The sequence below is a fragment of the Meriones unguiculatus genome, chromosome 6, assembly GCF_030254825.1.
Source record: "Meriones unguiculatus strain TT.TT164.6M chromosome 6, Bangor_MerUng_6.1, whole genome shotgun sequence".
NCBI lineage: Eukaryota > Metazoa > Chordata > Mammalia > Rodentia > Muridae > Meriones > Meriones unguiculatus.
In genome coordinates, this window is record NC_083354.1 from 21,888,757 (window position 1) to 21,901,979 (window position 13,223).

Here is a 13,223-nt window from a genome sequence, read left to right on the forward strand (position 1 = left end):
GGAAGGTGGGAGGGGCTTATGGGGGGATTACAAAATGAATAAAGTGTAACTAATAGTAAAAAAAAAAATTTAAAAAAATCAGAAAAAAAAAAAAAAAAGCTAAAGCTACCGTCTTTCCCTCTATCCCAGGTCATTGGTAGAAGAGTTTAGAAAGACACTGTGCGCTTTATGGCAAGGCAGCCAGACTGCATTTAGCCCTGAGTCCTTGTTTTATGTTGTCTGGAAGATCATGCCTAATTTTAGGTAAGTATTGAAGAAGGGCGCTGAAGACGTCTGTGCTCTTTTCACTGCTTCTAAGATCTTACAAGGCTGCTAACACTACAAGTGCTCAAAACAGCACTTTTATTAAATGAACAAAGGGACTGAGTAAAAACTGCTTTATTTAAAATCCCCTAAGTAGCGTATGTGTGCTAGGAATATGTAATGGATGACAAAAGTTCCTTGATTTTTTAAAATTCTGCTCATTCTGTCATCTTCTTTCTTTCGTTCTCTTTCTCTCTCTTTCTTATCTTTCTGTCTGTCTGTGCATCGATGTTTTGCGGGTGTCAGAATCCCTGGAACTGGAGTTACAGAAAGTTGTGAGCTATCTTGTGGGTGCTTGGAATTGAACTCAGGTCCTCTGAAAGAACAGCCAGTGCTCCTCACTACTGAGCCATCTCTCCAGCTCTCTTTTTTTTTTTAATTTATTTTTTATTTTTTTATTTTTCTTATTAGTTACATTTTGTTAACTCTGTATCCCAGCTGTATCCCGCTCCCTCATTCCCTCCCAATCCCACCCTTCCTCCCTCATCTCCTCCCTGCCCCTTTCCAAGTCCACTGATAGAGGAGGACCTCCTCCCCTTTCATCTGACCTTGTTTTATCAGGTATCTTCAGGACTGGCTGCAAAGTCCTCCTCTGTAGCCTAATAGGACTGCTCCTCCCTTGGGGGGTGAGGAGGTCAAAGAGCCAGCCATTGAGTTCCTGTTAGAAATAGTCCTTGTTCCCCTTACTATGGGAAACCAATTGGTTACTGAGCTTCCACGGGCTACATCCGAGCAGAGGTTCTAGGTTATATACATACATAGTCCTTGGTTGAGTGTCAGTCTCAGAAAAGACCCTGTGCCCAGATATATTTGGTCCTTGTGGAGCTCCTCTCCTTTCCACATCATACTAACTCCCCTTCTTTCCTATGATTCCCTGTACTCTGCCGAAGGTTTGGCTATGAGTCTTAGTATCTGCTTTGAAACACTGTTAGGTAGAGTCTTTCAGATGCCTTCTGCGGTAGACTCCTGTCATATGTTCAATGCACATCCTATTTGTCTTTCTAAATGAGGATTGATCATCTTACCCCATGTCCGCTTTCTTGATTATCTTTTTTAGGTATATAGATTTCATTATGTTTATCATATCTTATAGGTCTATATAAGCGAGTATATACCATGTTTGTCTTACTCCTTTTGGGATACTTCACTCAGAATGATCTTTTCTAGATCCCACCATTTGCTCCAGCTCTGATTTTTTTTTAAAGTCTTACAGGGAAATAATTGCCACCTTGTACTGTTTATTATTCCAATTGAAAGAATGAAGTAAGGGCTGGGGTTCAACGGTAGAGCACTAGCGCCTGGTGTGTGTATGTGCGAGGCCACGGGTTCATTCTGTAATACTGCCACGCACAAAGAAGTGAAATGAAAGCAGTGGCAGTCCAGTGTCAGGCACTGTGCTGTGTAGGTTCTAAAGGTCACTTAGCTCACTAGCAGTCACACTTTGGGAGACATTAAGGCCAATCCTATTTAGTGACCTGCCCTTTCTCTGATAGCTTGTCCTACCTCTCTTGGTTGTCATTTCTGTGAGAGTTAAGATCATTACAGAAGTATAGTGCCCAGTGTTTGCCATATTTGGCTGATTTTATTCTTTTTTCTTAAATTTTATTTTTTTATTGAAGCAAGTTGTAGTTCTTAGAAGTCATGATTTGGCATCTTGCATATATCCTTCCTTATTTAAAAACACATTGTAGTGAAACTTAATATGTTTTGTACCTTTTAACATAGAGAAATGTTTAAAAGGTTAAAAATCAAAGTTCTGTAATTTACTGCGTACCAAATGAGTCCAGCCTTTAAATATATGACTTAACCACTGTTAACCTGTCTTTGTTTTCATTTTGGTTTGTTTGTTTTTTTCGAGAAAGGGTTTCCCTCTGTAGCCTTGGCTATCCTGCACTTGCTTTGTAGACCTGGCTGGCGTGGAACTCATAAGAGATTCACCTGCCTCTACCTCACATCCAGCTTTTTGGTTTTGTTGTTATTGTTTTGTTTGTTTGTTTGTTCTACAAACAGTTTCTCTTTGTAGCCTTGGCTGTCCTAGAACTCACTCTGTAGACCAAGGCTGGCCTTGAACTCAACAGAGATCTGCCTTCCTCTACCTCCCAAGTGCTGGGATTAAAGGCATGTGCCACCGAAGACACTGGTCTTTATTTTCAAGGAAACTTGTGTATCATTCTCTTTAGGTCTCCTCTCAGAAGAGACTCCAAAGAATTTTAGAATTTCCTAACTCTAAAGTAGGAAAAGTCAAAGTGAGGGTTTAGATGGCACTCCTCAGGCTCTAACTTAACATGTAACAGAGGTTCCCATTTATTGACTGTCTACTATGTGGCAAGCCCTAAGTACTTTATCCTTACTAAAAAGCAAGCAACAAAGCATTTTGGCCAATGCAGAAAGTATTACTCCTAAGTGTAGAGAAGTCAGAACAGAGAAGCAACTTGTTCAGTCTTACACATCTCCTTGGTGGTCTGACCAGAGTTAGAGCCCAGAGTGTTTAGGAGTTGGTTCACAGCACATGTTCTTTGAGTGAAGCCATGGTTCATTTTCCTTGGTTCCCAGGGTGATCATGGTCCTTCCACCTTGAATGTTTGACACATCCCCATATTTTGATACTATGTAATCTGCTTACATCCCTGCCCTTTCTGGTTTCTATAGCCCAACTGTGAGCATGGTTTAGTTAATGACTGGATTTACCGATTTTAGTATTCTACTGATGAATAAAGGAACTTGAGAAGAGATAGCCAGGTTGAGAAATGCATTTGAGTCTCTGGGGTGATTTCTGGTACACTGGAGTTCTGATGTTGCCTTAATTACTGCTGAGCATCAGCTGGCTTTCTTCTGGTTCTGCAATAATTGAGACTGTTCTTCATTTTCATGTAACCAAAGAATCTCCCTTTGTTGAAAGAGGGAGGTCTTGAGATTATCACCACACAGCACCCAGCAGTGAGTGGGGGGCACTTTTGTGTGGGTTCTGTGAGGATGCTGTAGCAGTGCTACTGAGCTCCTTGAGTGGGTCAGTGTGACTCTTAACCCATGGCCATGTGGAAGCTCATAACTGAATTATGCTCCTGTTGTATTTATTTATATCCCCAAACCATTTTTGTGTTTGTAAAGCCTGTTTTCCTTGATTAATACAAGGCAAGGTCTGGGGAAACTGACTCCGGAGATGAAATTTGAAGGATCAGAAACATAAACATTCATATAGAAGTAAGAATCTTTCATCTATGAAGTGATCGTGGGCAAAACCGTGAATGCAGCAGCTTTTGTGTACACATGAAGGCGACATTCCCCACTGGAACCAAAAGCCAGCTAACCTAGCAAGGAAATTTCTTCACATTTTGACCTTTTCCAGGGTGCATATCCATTTTATGTATGGCTTCCTAGAATGCCTAGCCTTGTTCATCTTTTTAGTAGGCAAAATACACATGGTTCAAAATTTAAAAGACTGAGATTAGATAGGTGAATGTTTTTTTTCACTATGGTTCCTCACTACCTTTCTGTTTTCTGGAAGCAAACAGTTACTAGATCTCCATGTGTGCTTTCAGTAATAGAAACTTTTATATGTTCATAAGAGTATGTAACTTTAAACGTGTGATGATTATATGTAATAGTCCCTTTCTTGTAACTCTGTAGATTTGTAGCTTTGTAGATAGGCGTGTGTGTGTGTGTGTGTGTGTGTGTGTGTGTGTGTATGTGTGTGTGTGTGTGTGTGTTGCTGTTCCCAATAGTGAACATTGCTGAGATGAACAGTCTTAGGTACATATGTATAGTTACCTGAAAGTGGACTTGCTGGATCAAAGTGTTTATGCTCTTGTAATTTGGATGGTCTTTTGTGATAGGGGCTGTTACTCCTATTTCCATCAATGTGGTCTTAGTGTCTGTTCACCTGCTTCTGCCTACGGAATTTGCTTTCTGATCCCCAACTCTTTCTTTAGGATCCAGCTATAGATACTCATTTCATGTAAGCCTCTTTAGAAATCAAATCAAGGAGGCTGGAGAGATGACACAGCAGTTGAGGGCACTGCTGCTTTTTTAACGGACATGGCTTCATTTCTAGCACTCACATAGCAGTTCATAACTGTCTGTAACTCTAGTTTCAGGGAAGCTGGCATTCTCATGCAGACATACATGCAGGCAAAATACCAATGACATAAAATAAAAATAAGTAAAATCAGCTTATGTGGTATTCGCTTACAATTTGTATCTAACTTCTGCTTCCATGTACAACTTGATTTGCTTTGACTTCCTAAAACATAACTCTCTGTGTTAAAAGATATTTTACATATGAATAGAACTTAAAATTCCACCGTGTATGCAAACAGTGTCAAGAGCCATTAATGGGCCAGGTGTGAAGACGCAGGTCTGCAATCCTAGCTCTCAGGACTGAGTCAGAAGATGGCAGGTTTGAGGTGGGCTACACACAGAAAGACCTTGTTCCACCTCCTGCCAAAAGAAAAAGAAAACTGATATGTTTTAGGATCTTAGAAGATGTTTATCCCAGATTGATAGACTTTGTAGAAGCATGTATTTTTCTCTTTCTTTTTTCCTTTTTTTTTTTTCCCTTGAGACAAGCTAAATAGAACTCGTAGATCTGCCCACCCCTGCCTCTTGTGCTGGGATTAATGGTGTGCGCCATCACTATCTGTCTTACTCCTGCTTCATGTGTGGTATTAGGGGTTGGACCTCGGGATTTGTACATCCTAGGCAAGTGCTCTACCACTGAGATATCCTCTGCCCTTTTTAGTTTGAGACAGGGTTTTATTAGGTTGCTCAGTCTGGCTTTAAATTTATGATCCTCCTGCCTGAGTCTCCTGAGTAGATGGGGGATATACAGGCTCCACTTGTGTAAAATAATTTTGATTCTTTTTCTTTTTGAGATGAGATAATACTCAGTTGTCTAGGCAGGTCTGGAGCTTGTTGATCTTCCTGCTTCTGTCTGATGAGTGCTAGATTTACAGGCATCCACACCCCCCTAAACACACACACCCACCCCACACCACACCACACACCACCACACCTGTCTGCTCCTATGCTGATTGGTCTTAGCCATCCTGGTAGATTATCCTTTGCTTAGCAGTACCAATACGTAGTATCACACAGATATGCCAATTGTAATATTTCATTATTCAGAATATTTGCTTTCACTCCCAACCAGGTGCAAAACAGATAACCATTTGTCTGGCAATTCTTTATCAGAACAGTGATTTGTCTTTAAAATGCTCATTTCTACTGTACCACAAGTTGTTGTAAAGAGACCCTGCCCTTTGCTCTGCTATACTGTGCAGCATCAGTGTGTCTTTCTTGGCCTTCCATTTAGAAAGGGTACTCCAGGCATCCTGTATTTGCAGTGTGATTTCTCCTATCACCATTTTGACAAGTCGTCTCTTAGTCTTTTTGTAGGCATCAGAGAGGAGGATAATCTTAGGTGTAATGCTTGATTGTAAAGAACCCCGTTACTATTAACATCTTTGTCCTTTCCCTTTGTCTTTTCTCTTTAATTCTGGTCTGTCACAGACACTGCATTTGGGTTTTCCTCATTAGTTCACAAGCAAATACTGGTGACACCTCTGAAATGTACAATATGCACGTCATTTATCCTAATTACAAAACAAGAGAAACCTAAGGTAGCTGTAGAGGATTCTGAAGCCTAGATTGTTGTATAACTGGGGAACAATTGAAGATATAAAATACTAAGTAATACTTAACAGATTCACTGGCTTATCTGGAAGTCTTTAAAATGAAATTAGTGATAAGGTTGTTGGGGAGAAGGCTCACTGGTTAAGAGCACTTGTTTGTTACAGAGGAGCTGGGCTTGTCCCAGCACAGACGTGGTGGCTCACACAGCTGCTAAGTTCAGTTCCAGGGGTCCATCAGCTTCTGGCTTCCTGTGGGCACCAGGCAGTCGCATGGTGCACAGACATGCATGTGAATATTCATACATAAAAGAAAATCCTTTTATTTACTTTTACTTTGTTGAGACAGGGTCTTTCTATGTAGCCCTGGCTGTCCTAGAACTTGATATGTAGACTAGGCTGTCCTTGAACTCACAGAGATCTGACTGCCCTAGCCCCACCCCCACCCCACCTCCTTTTTTTGTGTGTGTTTTGTTTTGTTTTTTTGTTTGTTTGTTTTATTTTGGATTTGAGACAGGATATCACTATGTGACTATGGCTGTCTTAGAACTCACTCTGTAGAACAGGCTGTTTTTTAATTCAAGCGATCTTCCTGCCTCTGTCTCCCAAGTGTTGGGATTTAGCCATATATTTCTTAAGGGATATAGTGTAAATGCATTTTTAGTGAGAACCAGAAAAAAAAAAAAAAAAAAAAAACAATGACTTTGGGTTTGGTAAATTTCAAATTTTTAAATAGCAACTCATAAGTTACCTTTATAGAAGAGTTATTTGTGAGCTCATGTGAGTTGAGAATTTTTGGGGAATTAGAGAATCACAGTGTAACTGGGAAATTCTTTAGCATTCATCAGGTAGATTGATTTTTAAAGGGATGAGTATATGTTCACCTGATGAAAATAGAAATTGTTCTACTACAAGGTATTGACTTGCATGGTACATTTCAGAAAAAAAATATGTGATTTAGATTATTTGGGAAAGAGTGAAATTTTTGTGATACGAGTTATAGGTAATACCAATCTTACCTTTGAGTCATGAAAACAAGTAGATGTGTTGAATTGGGTTAAAGCCCTTTCTTTGTATGTATATGAACTAGTAGCTTTGGATGTTTTGGACTATGCATTTTGACAGGTTTGTTTATTTTTAGTTTTGTTTTTTGATTTTTGTTATATTTCAAGACAGGGTTTCTCTGTGTAGCCCTGGCTGTCCTGGCACTGTCCTGTGTAGAAGAGGCTGGCCTTGAACTCACCACTACCTCCCAGCTGCACTTTAACATTTTAATTCACATTAACGTTAGAAGAATTTGAACATATATTGATAGGTGCTAATTATATATATATAATATTTAAGACAGCCTATAGTGAATAAATTGAGTTTCTAATTTTTAAGTTCCATTAATGGGAGACTTCATAATTTTTAATTTCTAGGAAAGGGCAAAAATAAATATTAAGGGAAACTGTGACTGGAAGAGTTTTTCTGTGTGAAACTTTGTTTGAAAGAGTGACTCTTAAAAGTCACCAGAAAAATTTACCAGTTAAGGAGAACCGTAAGTGTGAGATGTATATAGGACACTTTCTATCATAGTTTTAGAATACATTTTATATACCATTGTTTCTTTTATTTGGATCTCTTCATTGTTGTTGTTCACTAGTCCTTGATCTGGATTAGTGTAAGAATTCCATGAAGTTTCCTCTCCTAAATATAATCTAAAAGCAATATAAGAATATGTTGCTATGTGCATTCAAGCAATATATTATGGTGCATAATTGTGTATGAGTCAGTGTATTTTTAAGAGAACTCACTCTCTGGCCCAAAATGCATCTTTTAAGATGGATGTGCAGAATATTAACTCTTTGTGTGTACACTTATGGAGATCAAGGGTTGACAGCTGGTGTTTTTTTTTTTAAATGTGTTTTTGAGACAGGGTTTCTCTGTGTAGTCATGGTCATCCTGGATCTCTGTAGACCAGGCTGGCCTTGAATTAAGAGATCTGCCAGCTCTGCCTCCCAAACGCTATCACCAGCCACTGTCACCTGCCACCACCTCCTGGCTTCGTCTTTCTTTCTTTCTTTCTTTCTTTCTTTCTTTCTTTCTTTCTTTCTTTCTTTCTTTCTTTCCTTTCTTTCTCTCTCTCTCTCTTTCTCTCTCATTCTCCCTTTCTCCTCTCTTTCTTGTCTCTCTCTCTTTCTCTCTTTCTCTCTCTCTCTCTCTCTTTCTTTCTTTCTCTTTTTAAGTTACTTTATTTTAGTTAATTGGTGTTCTACCTCCATGTATGTCAGATTAAGCATGTCAGATCCCCTGGAACTGGAATTACATAGACAGTTATGAACTGCCAATGTGGGTATTGGGATTTGAACCTGGATCCTTTGGAAGAGTAGCCAGTGTTCTTAACCGCTGAGCAATCTTTCCAGCCCAGCTTGGTGTTTCTTAATTTATTTTTAAAATTGGTTAAAATTTTTTAAATTAATTAATTTTAAAAACTAACTCCCCTCCTTTTTTCCTTTTTATGTTTGAGCTGGGATCTCTCACTGAATTAGCAAGCTCTCTGATTCAGCTAGGCTGGTTGACCAGGCAAGCAAGCCGTAGGGCCTCGTGGGTTTTTATGTTTCACGAACATTGTTGGGGTGACAGGCATGTATTATGTGGTGCTGTGTCCAGCTGTTTTACATGGGTCTGGGGGATTGCACTCAGATCCACATGGTTGCAAAGCAAGCACATTATGGACTAAGCCATCTCCCTACTGGGCCCAGGTAATTTTCTTAGATTGAAGAATGAGTTTTTAAACATGTATAAGTGCTCTAAGTTTCTTCCTTCTTTTAGTATAGGCTTAGACATAGTTTTCAGGTTAGGTGAAGTTGTGCAATGTAAAGATTTGGGTCCTTTCTAGAGAGGACCCACAAGAGAGTGGGAAATTTCAGGGTCCATTTAAGAAGTGCAAAATTGTATGCTGTCTCTAGGACTCTCTTGCAGGATTTTACATAAAACACATGTCACCACCCCTAATTGTCCCTCAGCTTATCTCTAAAGTAGAGAGGTCAGTGAAAATCAGTACAAATCCAATTTTCTCTGGTATTCCATGGCTTTTAAAATTAAGAGAAATAGGTGTCAAGTGTGGAACTGGTGAGGACGAGGGGTGGGGTATTGGAGGCATGCTTGTGAGCATGGGGCTGCAGTCCTTTGTGATGTTGGATGGGCAGGGAGAGCTCCCCCAGCCTGTTTTTGTTTCCTTCCAGGGGTTATCAGCAGCAGGATGCCCACGAATTCATGCGCTACCTTTTGGATCACCTACACTTGGAACTTCAGGGTGGCTTCAATGGTGTTCCCCGCTCAGCGACTCTACAGGAGAATTCTACTCTGTCTGCAAATAACAAGTGCTGCATGTAAGACCTAGCTTACTGTTACTTTCAGAACCCCCAGAAATGTCTGCTGTTGTTGCTGTGTGTATGTGTGTGTGGTTTTTTTTTTTATGGGGGGGGAATGTCATGTGCTTTTAATTTTTCATTCTTATTGTGGTTCACATTACTGTGGGTGGGATTTTAATATAGTAAACAATTTAGCATTTTTCTACTAGATATACACATGATACTACTGAGGCGGAGACCCAAATCTGTAATCCCATAATGTTGGATTGTGAGATAGGACGATTATTATGAATCCAGCTCTAGGCTGTGTGAGATCCTGTCTCAGGCGCACACACAGTGGAAATATATTTTTAAGAAAACTGAATTTTTTTTTCTTGTCCCTTACTATGAACCAAGTACTTTGTCTTGTTTCCTTTACATTAACTGCATGAAACATACTCTGTCTGATATAAGAACAGTTATTTTAGCCAGGCGTAGTGGCTCACACCTTTAGTCTCAGCACTATTTATTATTCAGTCTGGATTCTAGTCACTTAAAAAAAATGACAGGGCTTTACTTTGTAGCTCTTGGCTAGCCTGGAACTCAGAGTGCTCCTGCGTCCTGCACGCTGGCACTGTGCTCAACCCTTTTCTATTGCCGGTATTCTTTATGTAGGAGAGGAATTTACAAGACACATTCTGCAAAGAAAAAAAGGAGTAGGTGGGGTTGACTAGTACTTTCTGGTAGCTGGTATCACTCTCATCCTGCAGTGCCACAGAAGAGTACTATGAACTGCAAGTCAGAGTGCAGTGTGGACAGGAAACACGATCCAGTCAGACTGTGTGTCCTCCTGGCACCAACCTAAAGATAGTGCTAAATGGAAATTTATATTTATAAATAATCATGGCATATTCACATATAGAAATACTGAATTGGGCTCTGTCAAAAATACCCTGTATGAAATGAGAGAGTATATGTCTTCATTATCTTATGATGCCCTGGGCCTTCCATTGGAATTGCAGTGTATAATCTTCATAGGATATGCTTTTAGGACAAATTTCAGTATTATTCTGTGTAAAGACTAGTAATTGCAGCTAGGCAGTGGTGTTGCGCCTTTAATCCCGGCCCTCACGAGGCAATGGCAGGTGGGTTTTTGAGCTCGAGGCCAGCCTGGTGTACAGAGTTCCAGGACAGCCAGGGCTACACAGAGAAACCCTGTCTAGAAAAACAAACAAACAAAAAACCCAAAAGAATAGTACTTGCAAGTTAGGAGAAGAAAAATATATCATCAAATAAAAAAAAAAAATCAAACTTTCCTTTTATTTATTTATTTTTTTCAATTCATAAGAGGAGGTGTTTCAAGATTTAGTGATGTTTGTTAAAAGCATTTCTTGAAGGGAGGAGTGGGGTGGTAAGATAGAAATGCTAATACAACAGAACAGCAAGCACTTTGGAAATTATTTATGAATCTTAATGACACATCCATTAGAAGGCTGAAACTTGATTTCTCCCAGGAAATGATTATGGGGAATGAGTTATAATGCACTTCTTAATGAAGCAGTTTCCATTTCAATTAAAGGTAACTTTGCATATGCACATTGGCATGAAAGGGTCAGTTGTAGTTCCCCATTTTGAGTAGATTTTGTATGTTCTTTGGTTATGACACATGTATAAATGGAAAACCTGAAATGGTTATTATGTTGTGTAGTTCCTAATGTCCGCTCAACCTTTTAAGATCTATTTCTTTTGTATGCAGTGAAGAAGTTGCTTGAGTAGGTTTTTATCTGCATCATGGCAGTAGCTTTAACTTGGTATGGTATAGAAACTGCTGTTCAGTGTAAGAGAAACTGGTTGCTACAGACAAAATGGTTATTTTTCTGGTTCAAGTAATTGCATATAATTTCACAAGGCTCACAAACAACTATTTGTTGTAATACCTTATTATTATCATTTCGACAGGGTCACACTGTACAGTCACTGCACATGCTATGTAGATCAGGCTGGTCTTGAACTCTTCTTCTTTATTTAAAATTCATTTTATATCCTGATTGTAGCTCCCTCCCTTGTCTCCTCCCAGTCTTACTGGTCTTGAACTCTGCCTGCATAGCCTCCAGAGTGCTTGGATTAAAAGTATGTGGCCTAGTTAGGCGTGGTGGTGCATGCCTTTAATCCCCACACTTGGGGAAGCAGTGGCAGGCAGATCCCTGTGAGTTTGAGGCCAGCCTGGTCTATAAAGCAAGTCTAGGACAGCCACGGCTACACACAGAAACTCTGTCTGGAAAAACAAAACAAACAAACAAAAAGTATGTGGCCTGACACTTGGCTATCATAGCACTATTAATGAGAGCAGACACTGAGCCACCTCACTATCCATTGATAGTGTCTTGGTTAAATGAAGGGCTTAGTGTGAAGAGCAGCTGCATGACCTGAGCTGAGTCCTGAGTCCCAGCATCCTGGTCTACAAAGCAGGAATAGCAGAATATATGCAACTGTGAGTGCTGACTTTACAAACAGGTATGCTCAGAATGGAGCACAGACACCGTGTCCACATTCAGGACACTCAGTACTCCAGGCGACCTTTCTTGTCCCCGAGCCTGTGCTAAGTCTGGAACCAAGACACAAACTTATAGGGGAAAAATTCAGCAAGAAGAGGTTTTGCTAATAAAGTAATGGCGAACTATTGAACTACTGTTTGGTGTTAAGGATTTCACCGTTAGCAAGTCTTGGAGTCAGGACTTTCACTTTTAGTGTTCATACTGCTGGAACAGAGGCATAACTGTTATGGAGCATTAGGGTGGTTACTTTTGCCTTGTTTGATAAGGTAGGGTAGGTATTTTTGATTTATACTGTTACTATGAAATAGTACTGTTTACAAGTGTGCAGTCGCTACTCAGTCTGTATTAAAGGTCTTTACTTTCTCAGGTTGAAGATATGCCATCATATCCTCAAGTAGTTTAGAACATTCTGTATCCTCAGCAAGGCCTTGTAGAGTGAAAGATGAAAACACAAGGCTTCTTTTCCTAGGGCTGTATTGGGGATGATGAAGCTGCCATCCTGTCCCATATACAGTCATACATGAGATATGTTTGCCCAGTGTTAATGTTTTAAGAGTCAATGGAGCATTTTTACTGAGCTGTTTCCTGTGTGGTGTTGTCTTTAGAAATGGAGCCTCAACTGTCGTCACAGCAATATTTGGAGGAATTCTCCAGAACGAGGTCAACTGCCTCATATGTGGGACAGAGTCAAGGAAGTTTGATCCATTTCTAGGTAAGGCATACTGGCAAGGTATATGATGCTCTGTTCTTTTGTAACCCCATAGTGAAGTCACATGCCTTTAACAACTCCGGTTCTCTCCTTTTAAGATCTCTCCTTAGATATTCCAAGTCAGTTCAGAAGCAAGCGCTGTAAGAATCAGGAAAATGGCCCGGTTTGCTCATTACGAGGTAAGGGCATTTTAATGTTGAGTTTCCTGTAAGGACTCACAGTCTATTCAGCTTTTTATCTGAATGTGGTTTACAACCATGTTGAACTTACTTCCCAGAGTCTATTTCGTAAGAACACGTCCATGCAGAATGTCAATGAAGGGTAACACACTTAGGTTTCTCCTAGTTTTATCTTTTTAATATTGGCTTTTTCTAGCCAAAGGAAGCAGGGTTTAGTTTATCCCACACATATCTACAAACAAAGGAGAGAATACTAACCAGAGTTTCGTCAGTTACAACAGTAATTTCAGAAAACAAGTGTCTAGGTAAGTCCCAAGACTGGCTTTTAATGGCAAGACCATTAAAATTCTCATATACTGTGGGAGATTTTTGAATTCATTTCTTCCATATTGGGTAATCAAAGAAAAAGACCTGATTGAAAATTTATGGAGAAAAGATCCAGATGGCTGTGATGAAGTGCCTTGTATGCAGTTGAGCATGTAAGGAAACCATGCAGCCCCAGCTGCCCTGGAACT

At 39.8% G+C, this 13,223-nt stretch overlaps 1 protein-coding gene across 6 annotated transcripts in view; it reads left to right on the forward strand.

Annotated features, from left to right (window-relative positions):
* Usp3 (ubiquitin specific peptidase 3) overlaps nucleotides 1-13,223 on the forward strand; it is a 77,839-nt gene that overhangs the window by 52,513 nt on the left and 12,103 nt on the right. For all 6 annotated transcript variants that reach the window (XM_060384857.1, XM_060384856.1, XM_060384854.1 and 3 more), the window contains 4 exons: nucleotides 130-243; nucleotides 9,158-9,304; nucleotides 12,426-12,532; nucleotides 12,628-12,708. In XM_060384857.1, coding sequence (XP_060240840.1) covers nucleotides 130-243; nucleotides 9,158-9,304; nucleotides 12,426-12,532; nucleotides 12,628-12,708 — 449 coding nt within the window. The remainder of the gene's footprint in view (nucleotides 1-129; nucleotides 244-9,157; nucleotides 9,305-12,425; nucleotides 12,533-12,627; nucleotides 12,709-13,223) is intronic.